A 15,752-nucleotide genomic window follows, 5' to 3' on the forward strand; every position below is an offset into this window, starting at 1 on the left:
TGTTTGGTAAGGCAACGTACTTCTACCAGTGTTTGTCACTACTAAATTCCTCATGAGTGAGTGCATGCCAGTCGATATCCCAACAATTTGTAAAGGGATCAGAAAAGGATTATGCCATGACCATGAAAGATGATTCAATATTGGAAAAAGAAAGCAAAGGCCTCCTTTAAATTCACTCAAAATTGTCTCAAAACATGAAACAATTTGTTGAATGAAAAGGTAAAGACACGCAAGAAAAAAATGTTGAAAAGTAAAGAAAAAGTAAAAATGGAAATCATCATGTTTACTTACCTGTTATTGTGATAGACTCTCTTTCAATTGTAAGATTGAATTTGGCAGTGCTGGTATTTACAGCTTCTATCAAAACTTCTTGAACAGCTTCTCGGGCTGGGATTTCAGCAATTGGCGTAGTTTTATTGAACTCAAGCCCCATCTCTGCTTCAGTATTTTCCATTCGTGTTCTGCCAGTCGCTGGTCTGTAAAAACCCAGGAAATTATGACATTGAAACCCACCTAATTGAGACCTTGTGGACACTTGTAATTTTCTCTTGTTTTGTCATAATAAGTATCAAAACTGATAAATGCTAATATCACTTGGAATTGTGAAGCAAAGGAAGTGGAACCTCTAAAAAATAAAAACTTACCTAAATTCAATGACAAAACTGCGGATGAAGAACACGCCAAATTTAGCTTTGTAGATGACGTCATACTGTGATAAGAAATTATAAAATTATAATTATAACAAAAAAAGAAGAATGACTCACATTTCAATTTCATTTGAAGTTACATGTAACCTCTCAAAATATTAATTAAAAAATATGTTTTAATATTGCACTGACCATTTGTGTAATCTTCAGTTCAAGACTCTTAAACAATTTGCTGGTTTTGTTTTTAAGTTCTTCAACAAAAGGTTCAACAAAAACTGCTTGGACAACAAACTTGGGTGGGGGAGCTTCAGTTGTAGTAGTAGTAATGAGAGTAGTTAAAGAAACAGCGGTTGGTTCCAGAGCTGCTGAAGTTGTTGGTGAAGAATGTTCGGTTGTTGGTGATGCTGAAGTTGTTGTCTGTGAAGCCATTGTAGTTGATGTGGAAGGGGTTGTGGCATTTGAAACTGAACTTGCAGGACTTGTTGGTGTGATTGTAATGTTGGCAGCTGTTGTTGTAGCATTGGTCGTTAAGTTTGGATTAGCTGTAGAAACAGGTGTTTCTGTCAAAAAGAAATGTAAAAATAAGATGTAAAAATTATTAAATAAATGAATTTGATAGAGAGCATCTTTTTATGATTGCAACAGTATCAGTATGGTATATTTCATGTCTATGCATGGTAAGCAAAGTACTTCTAGCAGTGATTGTCACTTATACAATCCTTATAAGTCAGTGAGTGCATGCCAGTCGATATCAACAATTTGTCAAGGGATTAGAAAAGGACTATGCCATGACCATGAAAGATGATTCAATATTGGAAAAAGAAAGCAAAGGCCTCCTTTGAACTCACTCAAAATTGTGTCATAACATGAAACAATTTGTTGAATGAAAAGGTAAAGACATAAAAAATGTTGAAAAGTGAAGAAAAAATAAAAATGTAAATCATCATGTCTTCTTACCAGTTATTGTGATAGACTCTCTTTCAATTGTAAGATTAAAGTTGGCAGTGCTGGTATTTACAGCTTCTATCAAAACTTCTTGAACAGCTTTCTGGGCTGGGATTTCAGCAATTGGCGTAGTTTTATTGAACTCAAGCCCCATCTCTGCTTCAGTATTTTCCATTCGTGTTCTGCCAGTCGCTGGTCTGTAAAAACCCAGGAAATTAGGACATTAAAAAGCTCCTAATTGATACCTTGTGGACACTTGTAGTTTTCTCTTGTTTTGTCATAATAAGTATCAAAACTGATAGATGCCAATATCACTTGGAATTGTGAAGCAAAGGAAGTGGAACCTCCAAAAAATAAAAACTTACCTAAATTCAATGACAAAACTGCGGATGAAGAGCAAGCCAAATTTAGCTTTGTAGATGACGTCATACTGTGACAAGAAATGATACAAAAAAGAAGAATGACTCACATTTCAATTTCTTTTGAAGTTACATGTAACCTCTCAAAATATTAATTAAAAAGATGTTTTAACATTGCACTCACCATTTTTGTAATTTTCAGTTCAAGACTCTTAAACAATTTGCTGGTTTTGTTTTTAAGTTCTTCAACAAACGGTTCAACAAAAACTGCTTGGACAACAAACTTGGGTGGGGGAGCTTCAGTTGTAGTAGTAGTAATGAGAGTAGTTAAAGAAACAGCACTTGGTTCCAGAGCTGCTGAAGTTGTTGGTGAAGAATGTTCGGTTGTTGGTGATGCTGAAGTTGTTGTCTGTGAAGCCATTGTAGTTGATGTGGAAGGGGTTGTGGCATTTGAAACTGAACTTGCAGGACTTGTTGGTGTGATTGTAATGGTATCAGCTGTTGTTGTAGTATTGGTCGTTAAGTTTGGATTAGCCGTAGAAAAAGGTGTTTCTGTCAAAAAGAAATGTAAAAATAAGATGTAAAAATTATTAAATAAATGAATTTGATAGAGAGCATCTTTTTATGATTGCAACAGTATCAGTATGGTATATTTCATGTCTATGCATGGTAAGCAAAGTACTTCTAGCAGTGATTGTCACTTATACAATCCTTATAAGTCAGTGAGTGCATGCCAGTCGATATCAACAATTTGTCAAGGGATTAGAAAAGGACTATGCCATGACCATGAAAGATGATTCAATATTGGAAAAAGAAAGCAAAGGCCTCCTTTGAACTCACTCAAAATTGTGTCATAACATGAAACAATTTGTTGAATGAAAAGGTAAAGACATAAAAAATGTTGAAAAGTGAAGAAAAAATAAAAATGTAAATCATCATGTCTTCTTACCAGTTATTGTGATAGACTCTCTTTCAATTGTAAGATTAAAGTTGGCAGTGCTGGTATTTACAGCTTCTATCAAAACTTCTTGAACAGCTTTCTGGGCTGGGATTTCAGCAATTGGCGTAGTTTTATTGAACTCAAGCCCCATCTCTGCTTCAGTATTTTCCATTCGTGTTCTGCCAGTCGCTGGTCTGTAAAAACCCAGGAAATTAGGACATTAAAAAGCTCCTAATTGATACCTTGTGGACACTTGTAGTTTTCTCTTGTTTTGTCATAATAAGTATCAAAACTGATAGATGCCAATATCACTTGGAATTGTGAAGCAAAGGAAGTGGAACCTCCAAAAAATAAAAACTTACCTAAATTCAATGACAAAACTGCGGATGAAGAGCAAGCCAAATTTAGCTTTGTAGATGACGTCATACTGTGACAAGAAATGATACAAAAAAGAAGAATGACTCACATTTCAATTTCTTTTGAAGTTACATGTAACCTCTCAAAATATTAATTAAAAAGATGTTTTAACATTGCACTCACCATTTTTGTAATTTTCAGTTCAAGACTCTTAAACAATTTGCTGGTTTTGTTTTTAAGTTCTTCAACAAACGGTTCAACAAAAACTGCTTGGACAACAAACTTGGGTGGGGGAGCTTCAGTTGTAGTAGTAGTAATGAGAGTAGTTAAAGAAACAGCACTTGGTTCCAGAGCTGCTGAAGTTGTTGGTGAAGAATGTTCGGTTGTTGGTGATGCTGAAGTTGTTGTCTGTGAAGCCATTGTAGTTGATGTGGAAGGGGTTGTGGCATTTGAAACTGAACTTGCAGGACTTGTTGGTGTGATTGTAATGGTATCAGCTGTTGTTGTAGTATTGGTCGTTAAGTTTGGATTAGCCGTAGAAAAAGGTGTTTCTGTCAAAAAGAAATATAATAATAAAAATAAGATGTAAAATTCAAAGAAAAGATAAACTTGATAGAGAGCATCTTTTTATGATCGCAACAGTATCGGTGTGGTATACTTTATGTTTGGTAAGGCAACGTACTTCTACCAGTGTTTGTCACTACTAAATTCTTCATGAGTGAGTGCATGGCAGTCGATATCCCAACAATTTGTAAAGGGATCAGAAAAGGATTATGCCATGACCATGAAAGATGATTCAATATTGGAAAAAGAAAGCAAAGGCCTCCTTTAAACTCACTCAAAATTGTCTCAAAACATGAAACAATTTGTTGAATGAAAAGGTAAAGACATAAAAAAGGTTGAAAAGTACATTAAAAGTAAAAATGTAAATCATCATGTTTACTTACCTGTTATTGTGATAGACTCTCTTTCAATTGTAAGATTGAATTTGGCAGTGCTGGTATTTACAGCTTCTATCAAAACTTCTTGAACAGCTTTCTGGGCTGGAATTTCAGCAATTGGCGTAGTTTTATTGAACTCAAGCCCCATCTCTGCTTCAGTATTTTCCATTCGTGTTCTGCCAGCTGCTGGTCTGTAAAAAAAACAAGGAAATTGAAACCCACCTAATTGAGTTTCTTGTTTTGTCATTATAAATATCAAAACTAATGAATGCTAATATCACTTGGAATGTTGAAGCAAAGGAAGTGGAACCTCCAAAAAGTACAAACTTACCTAAATTCAATGACAAAACTGCGGATGAAGAGCAAGCCAAATTTAGCTTTGTAGATGACGTCATACTGTGACAAGAAATGACACAAAAAAGAAGAATGACTCACATTTCAATTTCATTCGAAGTTACATGTAACCTCTCAAAATATTAAAAAAGATGTTTTAATATTGCACTGACCATTTGTGTAATCTTCAGTTCAAGACTCTTAAACAATTTGCTGGTTTTGTTTTTAAGTTCTTCAACAAATGGTTCAACAAAAACTGCTTGGACAACAAACTTGGGTGGGGGAGCTTCAGTTGTAGTAGTAGTAATGAGAGTAGTTAAAGAAACAGCAGTTGGTTCCAGAGCTGCTGAAGTTGTTGGTGAAGAATGTTTGGTTGTTGGTGGTTCCATAGTTGTTGTCTGTGAAGCCATTGTAGTTGATGTTCCTGATATAGGAATTACTGGGTCAGCTGTGGTAGTAGTGGGAGCATCTGTTGTTGTGGGTGCAGATGTGGTTGTTGTTGGAGCTGCTGTGGTAGTGGTGGGAGCATCTGTTGTTGTGGGTGCAGATGTGGTTGATGTTGGGGTTGCTGTGGTAGTAGTGGGGGCATCTGTTGTTGTCGGGGCAGATGTGGTTGTAGATCTACGAGTTGGGATTGTTGTTGGTATAGCTGTTCTATTGGTGGGGGCATCTGTTGTTGTGGGTGTTGATTTGTTTGTTGTTGGAGCTCCTGTGTTGTTTTTTGGGGGTGCTGTGGTTGTGGTGGGAGCATCTGTTGTTGTGGGTGCAGATGTGGTTGTTGTTTGATTACTTGTGGTTGTTGTATGGGTTGCTGTGGTCGTGGTGGGGGCATCTGTTGTGGGTGGAGATGTGGTTGTTGTTGGGGCAGATGTGGTTGTAGATCTACGAGTTGGGATTGTTGTTGGGATAGCTGTTTTTGTGGTGGGAGCATCTGTTGTTGTGGGTGCAGATGTGGTTGTTGTTGGAGCTCCTGTGGTGGTTGTTAGATTACTTTTGGTTGTTGTTGGGGTTGCTGTGGTCGTGGTGGGGGCATCTGTTGTTGTGGGTGGAGATGTGGTTGTTGTTGGGGCAGATGTGGTTGTAGATCTACGAGTTGGGATTGTTGTTGGTATAGCTGTTTTAGTGGTGGGGGCATCTTTTGTTGTGGGTGTTGATGTGGTTGTTGTTGGAGCTCCTGTGGTGTTTTTCAGGGGTGCTGTGGTTGTGGTGGGAGCATCTGTTGTTGTGGGTGCTGATGTGGTTGTTGTTGGAGCTCCTGTGGTTGTTGTTAGATTACTTGTGGTTGTTGTTGGAGTTGCTTTGGTCATGGTGGGGGCATCTGTTGTTGTGGGTGGAGATGTGGTTGTTGTTGGAGCTCCTGTGTTGTTTTTTGGGGGTGCTGTGGTTGTGGTGGGAGCATCTGTTGTTGTGGGTGCAGATGTGGTTGTTGTTTGATTACTTGTGGTTGTTGTATGGGTTGCTGTGGTCGTGGTGGGGGCATCTGTTGTGGGTGGAGATGTGGTTGTTGTTGGGGCAGATGTGGTTGTAGATCTACGAGTTGGGATTGTTGTTGGGATAGCTGTTTTTGTGGTGGGAGCATCTGTTGTTGTGGGTGCAGATGTGGTTGTTGTTGGAGCTCCTGTGGTGGTTGTTAGATTACTTGTGGTTGTTGTTGGAGTTGCTTTGGTCGTGGTGGGGGCATCTGTTGTTGTGGGTGGAGATGTGGTTGTTGTTGGGGCAGATGTGGTTGTAGATCTACGAGTTGGGATTGTTGTTGGTATAGCTGTTTTAGTGGTGGGGGCATCTGTTGTTGTGGGTGTTGATGTGGTTGTTGTTGGAGCTCCTGTGGTGTTTTTCAGGGGTGCTGTGGTTGTGGTGGGAGCATCTGTTGTTGTGGGTGCTGATGTGGTTGTTGTTGGGGCAGATGTGGTTGTAGATCTACGAGTTGTGATTGTTGTTGGTATAGCTGTTTTAGTGGTGGGGGCATCTGTTGTTGCTGTGGGTTGTACATCGACACTATCATTGTCAATGTTGAAGGCAATGATGTTTGGAGCAGCTCTGATCAGAACAGTTTCGATTTCGATGTTGGTAGGAACTGACGTTAATTCAAATTCAAGGTCCATGTTGTTGATGATGGATCCATTGCTGCAAAAGTAAAAAAAAAACATTTTCATTTATAAAAATTCAGGGTCACCAATCTTAGGTTTTTATTATACTGCACCTTAAAACACTTACCTGAATGAAATCACAGTCAAAGAGCGGAATGAAGAGGATTGTCTTTGGTATAAAGGTTGAAGCTGAAGATAGAGAAACAACAACAAATAAGTGTTTATGGTTCATTCTAAACTTCATAACAACAGTGCAGACAGTAGACTTTTTAGAAGATATGTAGACTTTCAGTGTTTCTCAGTAAATGCTCTGACAACGTTTGCTTTTTATTCTTTTGTGGAGGTTGGGTGTTGGTTGTATAATTCACCATATTTTCACACGACTGTGGCGCAGTGGCAACAGTCTCTATTTAGTCATCTGTCCAACCATTGCGTTCTTTTCGTTTATTATTTTTCACTGCTTTGTTATGTTTTGGTAAAACAAACAAAAGAAACAAAAAAATGACACTGCTTTAAGCAAACCAAAAAAATGAAAAATTAAAAGGTAAGAAAAACAATAACTAATGAATTCAGGCATTAAAACTGTGATCGGGCATAAAATTGTAGCCATTGTAAACATGCCACATTTCTCACATAATTGTATAACATTCTACTGACCCTGGCTGTAATGGCTGCTGAAGTCTGATATATAATTGGACTGTGGCAGAAAAATGTTGTGATTATAACTTACATATCATAGGCATCTGGAAACATGAAAGTTTAGTTTTCCAAATTTGTTGATTTTGAACTGTATACGTTTTTTTTCCCCATTTCCTGATGATCAAGCTTGAATGTTCAAGGTTAAAACTAAAAGTTGGTGTGCTTGCAAGATAGAAGATAGAAGACTATTGGTCTACAAACAAAGTGACATTATCATATGACACTCAAAGAAAGACTTACTTCTGACTTCAACAGTTCAGCTCGTTCCGTAAATGCTGTGGATGATGTATCTAGCAAATCAGATGTGAAGTTCTCTGCAGGTGATCTGAAAGTCAGCCGCCTTGTTGTTCTTGCCTCAGGAGTTGTTGCAGATGTAGTAGTCAGAGAAATTGTTGTGGATGTACTTGTGGTAGTTGTCATAGTCGTTGTAAAAGGTGTTGTAGTAGTGGTAGCACTAGTGGCAGGGGTTCTTTCAGGAATAGCTGTGGTATTTGTTAGGAAAGCTTTGGTTGTGGTGGCGGCAACCGTTGTTGTTGGGGTAGTGCTGGGTGACGACGCTGTAGTTGTGGTCAAAGTTTTGCTTGATGATAGGCTAGTTTTTCTCATTGGAGTAACTGTGGTGGTGATCGGGGAAGCCGTTGTTGTTGTGGAAACAGTTGAGGTTGTTGATGGGGTAGTAGTCATTGTCATTGGGGTAACTGTGGTAGTAATGGGGGAAGCCGTTGTTTTTGTCGACAAAATTGTTGTCGTTGGGGAAGTTGCAGATGATGTTGTTGTTATTGGAGTTTGACTGGTGGTTGTTGGGTTACCTGTGGTTATTGTTGGGGTTGCTGTTGATGTTGTTGGATTGCCTGTGGTTGTTGTTAGGGCTGCTGTGGTAGTGGTGGGAGCATCTGTTGTTGTAGGTGCGGATGTGGTTGTTGTTAGGGCTGCAGTGGTAGTGGTGGAAACATCTGTTGTTGTGGGTACAGATGTGGTTGTTGTTGGGGCTGCTGGTGCAGTGGTGGGAACATCTGTTGTTGTTGTGGGTGAAGAAGTGGCTGTTGTTGGGACTGGTGTTGATGTTGTTGGAGCTGCTGTTGTGGTTGTTGGGTTACCTATGGTTGTTGTTGGGACTGTTGTGGTAGTGGTGGGAGCATCTGTTGTTGTAGGTGAAGATGTGGTTGTTGTTGGGGTTACTGTTGGGCCTGCTGTTGATGTTGTTAGTGCTCCTGTGGTGGTTGTTGGGGCTGCTGTGGTAGTGGTGGGAGCATCTGTTGTTGTGGGTGCGGATGTGGTTGTTGTTGGGGCCTCTGTTGATGTTGTTAGGGCTGCTGTGATAGTGGTGGGATTATCTGTTGTTTTGGGTAAAGATGTGGTTGTTGTTGGGGCTGTTGTGGTAGTGCTTGGAGCATCTGTTGTTGTGGGTTCAGAATTAGTTGTTGTTGGGGCTGCTATTGCAGTGGTGGGAGCATTTGTTGTTGTAGGTGCAGATGTGGTTGTTGTTGGGGCTGCTGTTGATGTTTTTGGAGCTGCTGTGGTGGTTGTTGGGTTACCTGTGGTTGTTATTGGGACTGTTGTGGTAGTGGTGGGAGCATCTGTTGTTGTGGGTGCAGATGTGGTTGTTGTTGGGGCTGTTGTTGACGTTGTTAGTGCTGCTGTGGTTGTTGGGTTACCTGTGGTTATTATTGGGACTGCTGTGGTAGTGGTGGTTGCAGATGTGGTTGTTGTTGGGGCTGATGTTGACATTGTTGGGGTAGCTGTTGATGTTGTTGGAGGTCCTGTGGTGGTTGTTGGGTTACCTGCTGTTGTTGTTGGGGCTGCTGTGGTAGTGGTAGGATCATATGTTGTTGTGGGTGCAGATATGGTTGTTGTTGGGGCTGTTGTTGACGTTGTTAGTGCTGCTGTGGTTGTTGGGTTGCCTGTGGTTGTTATTGGGACTGCAGTGGAAGTGGTGGGAGCATCTGTTGTTTTTGTGGTTTCAGATGTGGTTGTTGTTGGGGCTGATTTTGATGTTGTTGAAGCTGCTGTGGTTGTTGGGTTACTTGTGGTTGTTGTTGAGACTGCTGTGGTAGTGGTGAGAGCATCTGTTGTTGTAGGTGCAGATGTGGTTGTTGTTGGCGCAACTGTTGATGTTGGTGCTCCTGTGGTGGTTGTTGGGGCAGCTGTGGTCGTGGTGGTAGCATCTGTTGTTGTGGGTGCAGGTATGGTTGTTGTTGGGGCAGCTGTTGATGTTGTTGGAGGCCCTGTGGTGGTTGTTGGGTTACCTGCTGTTGTTGTTGTGGCTTCTGTGGTAGTGGTGGGATCATGTCTTGTTATGGGTGCAGATGTGATTTTTGTTTGGGTTACTGTTGGGACTGCTGTTGATGTTGTTAGTGCTCCTGTGGTAGTTGTTGGGGCAGCTGTGGTCTTGGTGAGAGCATCTGTTGTTGTAGGTGCAGATGTTATTGTTGTTGGGTCTGCTGTGGTAGTGATTGGAGCATCTATTGTTGTGGGTGCAGATATGATTATTGTTGGGGCTGCTGTTGACGTTGTTAGTGCTGCTGTGGTTGTTGGGTTACCTTTGGTTGTTGTTGGGGCAGCTGTGGTCGTGGTGGGAGCATCTGTTGTTGTGGGTGCAGATATGGTTGTTGTTGGGGCAGCTGTTGATGTTGTTGGGACAACAGTGGTAGTGGTGCGAGCATCTGTTGTTTTGGGTGCAGATGTTATTGTTGTTGGTGCTGTTGTGCTTGTGGTTGAAGCATTTGTTGTTGTTGGTGCAGATGTTGTTGTTGTTTGTTCTGCTGTGCTTGATGTGGAAGCATCTATTGTTGTGGGTAAGGATGTGGTTGTTGTTGGTGCTGCTGTTGTTGTTGGGGCTGCTGTGGTAGTGGTGGGAGCATCTGTTGTTGTGGGTGCAGATGTGGTTGTTGTTGGGGCTGCTGTGGTAGTGTTGGGAGCATCTGTTGTTGTTGGTGGTGCTGTTGTGCTTGTTGTGGAAGGATCTGTTGTTGTGGGTAAGGATGTGGTTGTTGTTGGGGCTGCTGTTTTTGTTGTTGGGGCTTCTTTGGTAGTGGTTGGAGCATCTGTTGTTGTGGGTGCAGATGTGGTTGTTGTTGGTTCTGCTGTGCTTGTGGTGGGAGCATCTGTTGTTGTGGGTGCGGATGTTGTTGTTGGTGGTGCCGTTGTGCTTGATGTGGAAGCATCTATTGTTGTGGGTAATGATGTGGTTGTTGTTGGTTCTGCTGTTGTTGTTGTTGGGGCTGCTGTGGTAGTGGTGGGAGCATCTGTTGTTGTGGGTGCAGATGTTGTTGTTGGTGGTGCTGTTGTGCTTGTTGTGGAAGCATCTGTTGTTGTGGGTGCGGATGTGGTTGTTGTTGAGGCTGCTGTTGATGTTGTTGGGGCTTCTGTGGTAATGGTTGGAGCATCTGTTGTTGTGGGTAGGGATGTGGTTGTTGTTGGGGATGCTGTGGTAGTGGTGGGAGCATCTGTTGTTGTTAGTGCAGATATTGTTGTTGGTGGTGCTGTTGTGCTTGTTGTGGAAGCATCTGTTGTTGTGGGTAAGGATGTGGTTGTTGTTGGGGCTGCTGTTGTTGTTGTTTGGGCTTCTGTTGTAGTGGTTTGAGCATCTGTTGTTGTGGGTGCAGATGTGGTTGTTGTTGGGGCTGCTGTGGTAGTGGTGGGAGCATCTGTTGTTGTTGGTGCAGATGTTGTTGTTGGTGGTGCTGTTGTGCTTGTTGAGGAAGCATCTGTTGTTGTGGGTAAGGATGTGGTTGTTGTTGGGGCTGCTGTTTTTGTTGTTGGGGCTTCTGTGGTAGTGGTGGGAGCATCTGTTGTTGTGGGTGCAGATGTTATTTTTGTTGGTTCTGCTGTGCTTGTGGTGGGAGCATCTGTTGTTGTGGGTGCAGATGTTGTTGTTGGTGGTGCCTTTGTGCTTGATGTGGAAGCATCTATTGTTGTGGGTAAGGATGTGGTTGTTGCTGGTGCTGCTGTTGTTGTTGTTGGGGCTGCTGTGGTAGTGGTTGGAACATCTGTTGTTGTGGGTGCAGATGTTATTGTTGTTGGTTCTGCTGTGCTTGTGGTGGGAGCATCTGTTGTTGTGGGTGCAGATGTTGTTGTTGGTGGTGCTGTTGTGCTTGTTGTGGAAGCATCTGTTGTTGTGGGTGCAGATGTGGTTGTTGTTGGGGCTGCTGTTTTTGTTGTTGGGGCTGCTGTGGTAGTGGTGGGAGCATCTGTTGTTGTGGGTGCAGATGTTGTTGTTGGTGGTGCTGTTGTGCTTGTTGTGGAAGCATCTGTTGTTGTGGGTAAGGATGTGGTTGTTGTTTGTTCTGCTGTTGTTGTTGTTGGGGCTGCTGTGGTAGTGGTGGGAGCATCTGTTGTTGTGGGTGCAGATGTGGTTGTTGTTGGGGATGCTGTGGTAGTGGTGGGAACATCTGTTGTTGTTAGTGCAGATGTTGTTGTTGGTGGCGCTGTTATGCTTGTTGTGGAAGCATCTGTTGTTGTGGGTGCAGATGTGGGTGTTGTTGGGGCTGCTGTTTTTGTTGTTGGGGCTTCTTTGGTAGTGGATGGAGCATCTGTTGTTGTTGGTGCAGATGTTGTTGGTGGTGGTGCTGTTGTGCTTGTTGAGGAAGCATCTGTTGTTGTGGGTAAGGATGTGGTTGTTGTTGGGGCTGCTGTTGATGTTGTTGGGACAACAGTGGTAGTGGTGGGAGCATCTGTTGTTGTGGGTACAGATGTGGTTGTTGTTGGGGCTGCTTTGGTAGTGGTGGGAGCATCTGTTGTTATGGGTGCAGATGTTATTGTTGTTGGTGCTGTTGTGCTTGTGGTGGAAGCGTCTGTTGTTGTGGGTGCGGATGTTGTTGTTGTTGGTACTGTTGTGCTTGTTGAGGAAGCATCTGTTGTTGTGGGTAAGGATGTGGTTGTTGTTGGGGCTGCTGTGGTAGTGGTGGGAGCATCTGTTGTTGTGGGTAACGATGTGGTTGTTGTTTGGGCTGCTGTGGTAGTGGTGGGAGCATCTGTTGTTGTTGGTGCAGATGTTGTTGGTGGTGGTGCTGTTGTGCTTGTTGAGGAAGCATCTGTTGTTGTGGGTAAGGATGTGGTTGTTGTTGGTGCTGCTGTGGTAGTGGTGGGAGCATCTGTTGTTGTGGGTACAGATGTGGTTGTTGTTGGGGCTTCTGTGGTAGTGGTTGGAACATCTGTTGTTGTGGGTGCAGATGTTATTGTTGTTGGTTCTGCTGTGCTTGTGGTGGGAGCATCTGTTGTTGTGGGTGCAGATGTTGTTGTTGGTGGTGCCGTTGTGATTGTTGTGGAAGCATCTATTGTTGTGGGTAAGGATGTGGTTGTTGTTGGTTCTGCTGTTGTTGTTTTTGGGGCTGCTGTGGTAGTGGTGGGAGCATCTGTTGTTTTGGGTGCAGATGTGGTTGTTGTTGGGGCTTCTGTGGTAATGGTTGGAGCATCTGTTGTTGTGGGTAGGGATGTGGTTGTTGTTGGGGATGCTGTGGTAGTGGTGGGAGCATCTGTTGTTGTTAGTGCAGATGTTGTTGTTGGTGGCGCTGTTGTGCTTGTTGTGGAAGCATCTATTGTTGTGGGTAAGGATGTGGTTGTTTTTGGGGCTGCTGTTGTTGTTGTTGGGGCTTCTGTGGTAGTGGTTGGAGCATCTGTTGTTGTGGGTGCAGATGTGGATGTTGTTGGGGCTGCTGTGGTAGTGGTGGGAGCATCTGTTGTTGTTAGTGCAGATGTTGTTGTTGGTGGCGCTGTTGTGCTTGTTGTGGAAGCATCTATTGTTGTGGGTAAGGATGTGGTTGTTTTTGGGGCTGCTGTTGTTGTTGTTGGGGCTTCTGTGGTAGTGGTTGGAGCATCTGTTGTTGTGGGTGCAGATGTGGATGTTGGTGGTGCTGTTGTGCTTGTTGAGGAAGCATCTGTTGTTGTGGGTAAGGATGTGGTTGTTGTTGGGGCTGCTGTTGATGTTGTTGGGACAACAGTGGTAGTGGTGGGAGCATCTGTTGTTGTGGGTACAGATGTGGTTGTTGTTGGGGCTGCTGTGGTAGTGGTGGGAGCATCTGTTGTTCTGGGTGCAGATGTTATTGTTGTTGGTGCTTTTGTGCTTGTGGTGGAAGCGTCTGTTGTTGTGGGTGCGGATGTTGTTGTTGGTGGTGCTGTTGTGCTTGTTGAGGAAGCATCTGTTGTTGTGGATAAGGATGTGGTTGTTGTTGGGGCTGCTGTTGTTGTTGTTGGGGCTGCTGTGGTAGTGGTGGGAGCATCTGTTGTTGTGGGTGCAGATGTGGTTGTTGTTGGGGCTGCTGTGGTAGTGGTGGGAACATCTGTTGTTGTTGGTGCAGATGTTGTTGGTGGTGGTGCTGTTGTGCTTATTGAGGAAGCATCTGTTGTTGTGGGTAAGGATGTGGTTGTTGTTGGTGCTGCTGTTGATGTTGTTGGGACAACAGTGGTAGTGGTGGGAGCATCTGTTGTTGTGGGTACCGATGTGGTTGTTGTTGGGGCTGCTGTGGTAGTGGTGGGAGCATCTGTTGTTCTGGGTGCAGATGTTATTGTTGTTGGTGCTTTTGTGCTTGTGGTGGAAGTGTCTGTTGTTGTGGGTGCGGATGTGGTTGTTGTTGGTGCAGATGTTGTTGTTGGTGGTGCTGTTGTGCTTGTTGTGGAAGCATCTGTTTTTGTGGGTGCAGATGTGGTTGTTGTTGGCGCTGCTGTTTTTGTTGTTGGGGCTTCTGTGGTAGTGGTTTGTGCATCTGTTGTTGTGGGTGCAGATGTTATTGTTATTGGTTCTGCTGTGCTTGTGGTGGGAGCATCTGTTGTTGTGGGTAAGGATGTGGTTGTTGTTGGGGCTTCTGCTGTTGTTGTTGGGGCTTCTGTGGTAGTAGTGGGAGTATCGGTTGTTGTTGGTGCAGATGTTGTTGTTGTTGGTGCTGTTGTGCTTGTTGTGGAAGCATCTGTTGTTGTAGGTAAGGATGTTGTTGTTGTTGGGGCTGCTGTTGTTGTTGTTGGGGCTTCTCTGGTAGTGGTTGGAGCATCTGTTGTTGTGGGCTCAGATGTGGTTGTTGTTGGGGCTGCTGTGGTAGTGGTGGGAGCATCTGTTGTTGTTGGTGCAGATGTTGTTGTTGGTGGTGCTGTTGTGCTTGTTGTGGAAGCATCTGTTTTTGTGGGTGCAGATGTGGTTGTTGTTGGCGCTGCTGTTTTTGTTGTTGGGGCTTCTGTGGTAGTGGTTTGTGCATCTGTTGTTGTGGGTGCAGATGTTATTGTTATTGGTTCTGCTGTGCTTGTGGTGGGAGCATCTGTTGTTGTGGGTAAGGATGTGGTTGTTGTTGGGGCTTCTGCTGTTGTTGTTGGGGCTTCTGTGGTAGTAGTGGGAGTATCGGTTGTTGTTGGTGCAGATGTTGTTGTTGTTGGTGCTGTTGTGCTTGTTGTGGAAGCATCTGTTGTTGTAGGTAAGGATGTTGTTGTTGTTGGGGCTGCTGTTGTTGTTGTTGGGGCTTCTCTGGTAGTGGTTGGAGCATCTGTTGTTGTGGGCTCAGATGTGGTTGTTGTTGGGGCTGCTGTGGTAGTGGTGGGAGCATCTGTTGTTGTTGGTGCAGATGTTGTTGTTGGTGGTGCTGTTGTGCTTGTTGTGGAAGCATCTGTTGTTGTGGGTAAGGATGTGGTTGTTGTTTGTTCTGCTGTTGTTGTTGTTGGGGCTGCTGTGGTAGTGGTGGGAGCATCTGTTGTTGTGGGTGCAGATGTGGTTGTTGTTGGGGATGCTGTGGTAGTGGTGGGAACATCTGTTGTTGTTAGTGCAGATGTTGTTGTTGGTGGCGCTGTTATGCTTGTTGTGGAAGCATCTGTTGTTGTGGGTGCAGATGTGGTTGTTGTTGGGGCTGCTGTTGTTGTTGTTGGGGCTGCTGTGGTAGTGGTGGGAGCATCTGTTGTTGTGGGTGCAGATGTGGTTGTTGTTGGGGCTGCTGTGGTAATGTTGGAAGCATCTGTTGACGTTGTTGAAGCTGCTGTAGTTGTTGATGGCGTAGTTGTTGTTGTGTTTAAATTGTCTGTTGTCGATCTTCCCACTTAAGAAATTAAGATTTTGATCATATTCAGTCTTATTCAATACAATACTTATTTTTATACCTTCATAATTACTTAAATCTAAAATTCTGCTTATAAGAAACTTACCTGCGAGTATCAGCAGTAAAGACAAAGTATGTCCGAAGTTCATTGTAGCTTGTTTTGGAGCCTGCAATATTTGATATCAAATTCAACAATAAGTTTAGGAATATATTTGTTAAATTTTACTAAAAATTCCATAACAATTGTCATACCCACTGAAAAACAAATTTAACAATTAATGCTTATTTCCTAAGTTCTTTTCTTATTACTTTTTTTTAAGTTATATTCGGGACTGGCACAAAATTTTCAATTTCAAAATTCTTCCCTCCAGAGCCAATAATCATCTGATCATTTTTTGCTTTTTATTTATTTAAATTATAATATATGATATGTAA

General features: G+C 43.0%; 1 protein-coding gene and 2 long non-coding RNA genes across 3 annotated transcripts; all 3 read right to left on the reverse strand.

The window, feature by feature from the left end:
* Positions 1-262: 262 nt before the first annotated feature.
* Positions 263-15,384, reverse strand: LOC140282300 (uncharacterized). The gene is made up of 14 exons (XM_072376886.1): positions 15,379-15,384; positions 13,000-13,168; positions 9,818-9,971; positions 9,637-9,770; positions 7,764-8,006; positions 7,340-7,352; positions 6,511-6,646; positions 5,961-6,052; positions 2,136-2,421; positions 1,958-2,022; positions 1,605-1,789; positions 840-1,189; positions 645-709; positions 263-476 (listed from the first exon to the last, which is right to left on the reverse strand). Exons 1-14 carry the CDS (start codon positions 15,382-15,384, stop codon positions 284-286), a joined length of 2,091 nt encoding a protein of 696 aa, XP_072232987.1. The 3' UTR covers positions 263-283.
* LOC140282383 (uncharacterized) lies at positions 2,909-3,649 on the reverse strand. The gene is made up of 3 exons (XR_011909845.1): positions 3,432-3,649; positions 3,254-3,318; positions 2,909-3,085 (listed from the first exon to the last, which is right to left on the reverse strand). It is a non-coding gene; the product is annotated as an uncharacterized lncRNA (long non-coding RNA).
* On the reverse strand, positions 4,202-5,025 carry LOC140282382 (uncharacterized). The gene is made up of 3 exons (XR_011909844.1): positions 4,696-5,025; positions 4,521-4,585; positions 4,202-4,380 (listed from the first exon to the last, which is right to left on the reverse strand). It is a non-coding gene; the product is annotated as an uncharacterized lncRNA (long non-coding RNA).
* Positions 15,385-15,752: the final 368 nt, after the last annotated feature.

This window comes from Leuresthes tenuis, unplaced genomic scaffold (genome assembly GCF_036924035.1).
Source record: "Leuresthes tenuis unplaced genomic scaffold, fLeuTen1.0.hap1 SCAF_22, whole genome shotgun sequence".
In the NCBI taxonomy this organism is placed as follows: domain Eukaryota; kingdom Metazoa; phylum Chordata; class Actinopteri; order Atheriniformes; family Atherinopsidae; genus Leuresthes; species Leuresthes tenuis.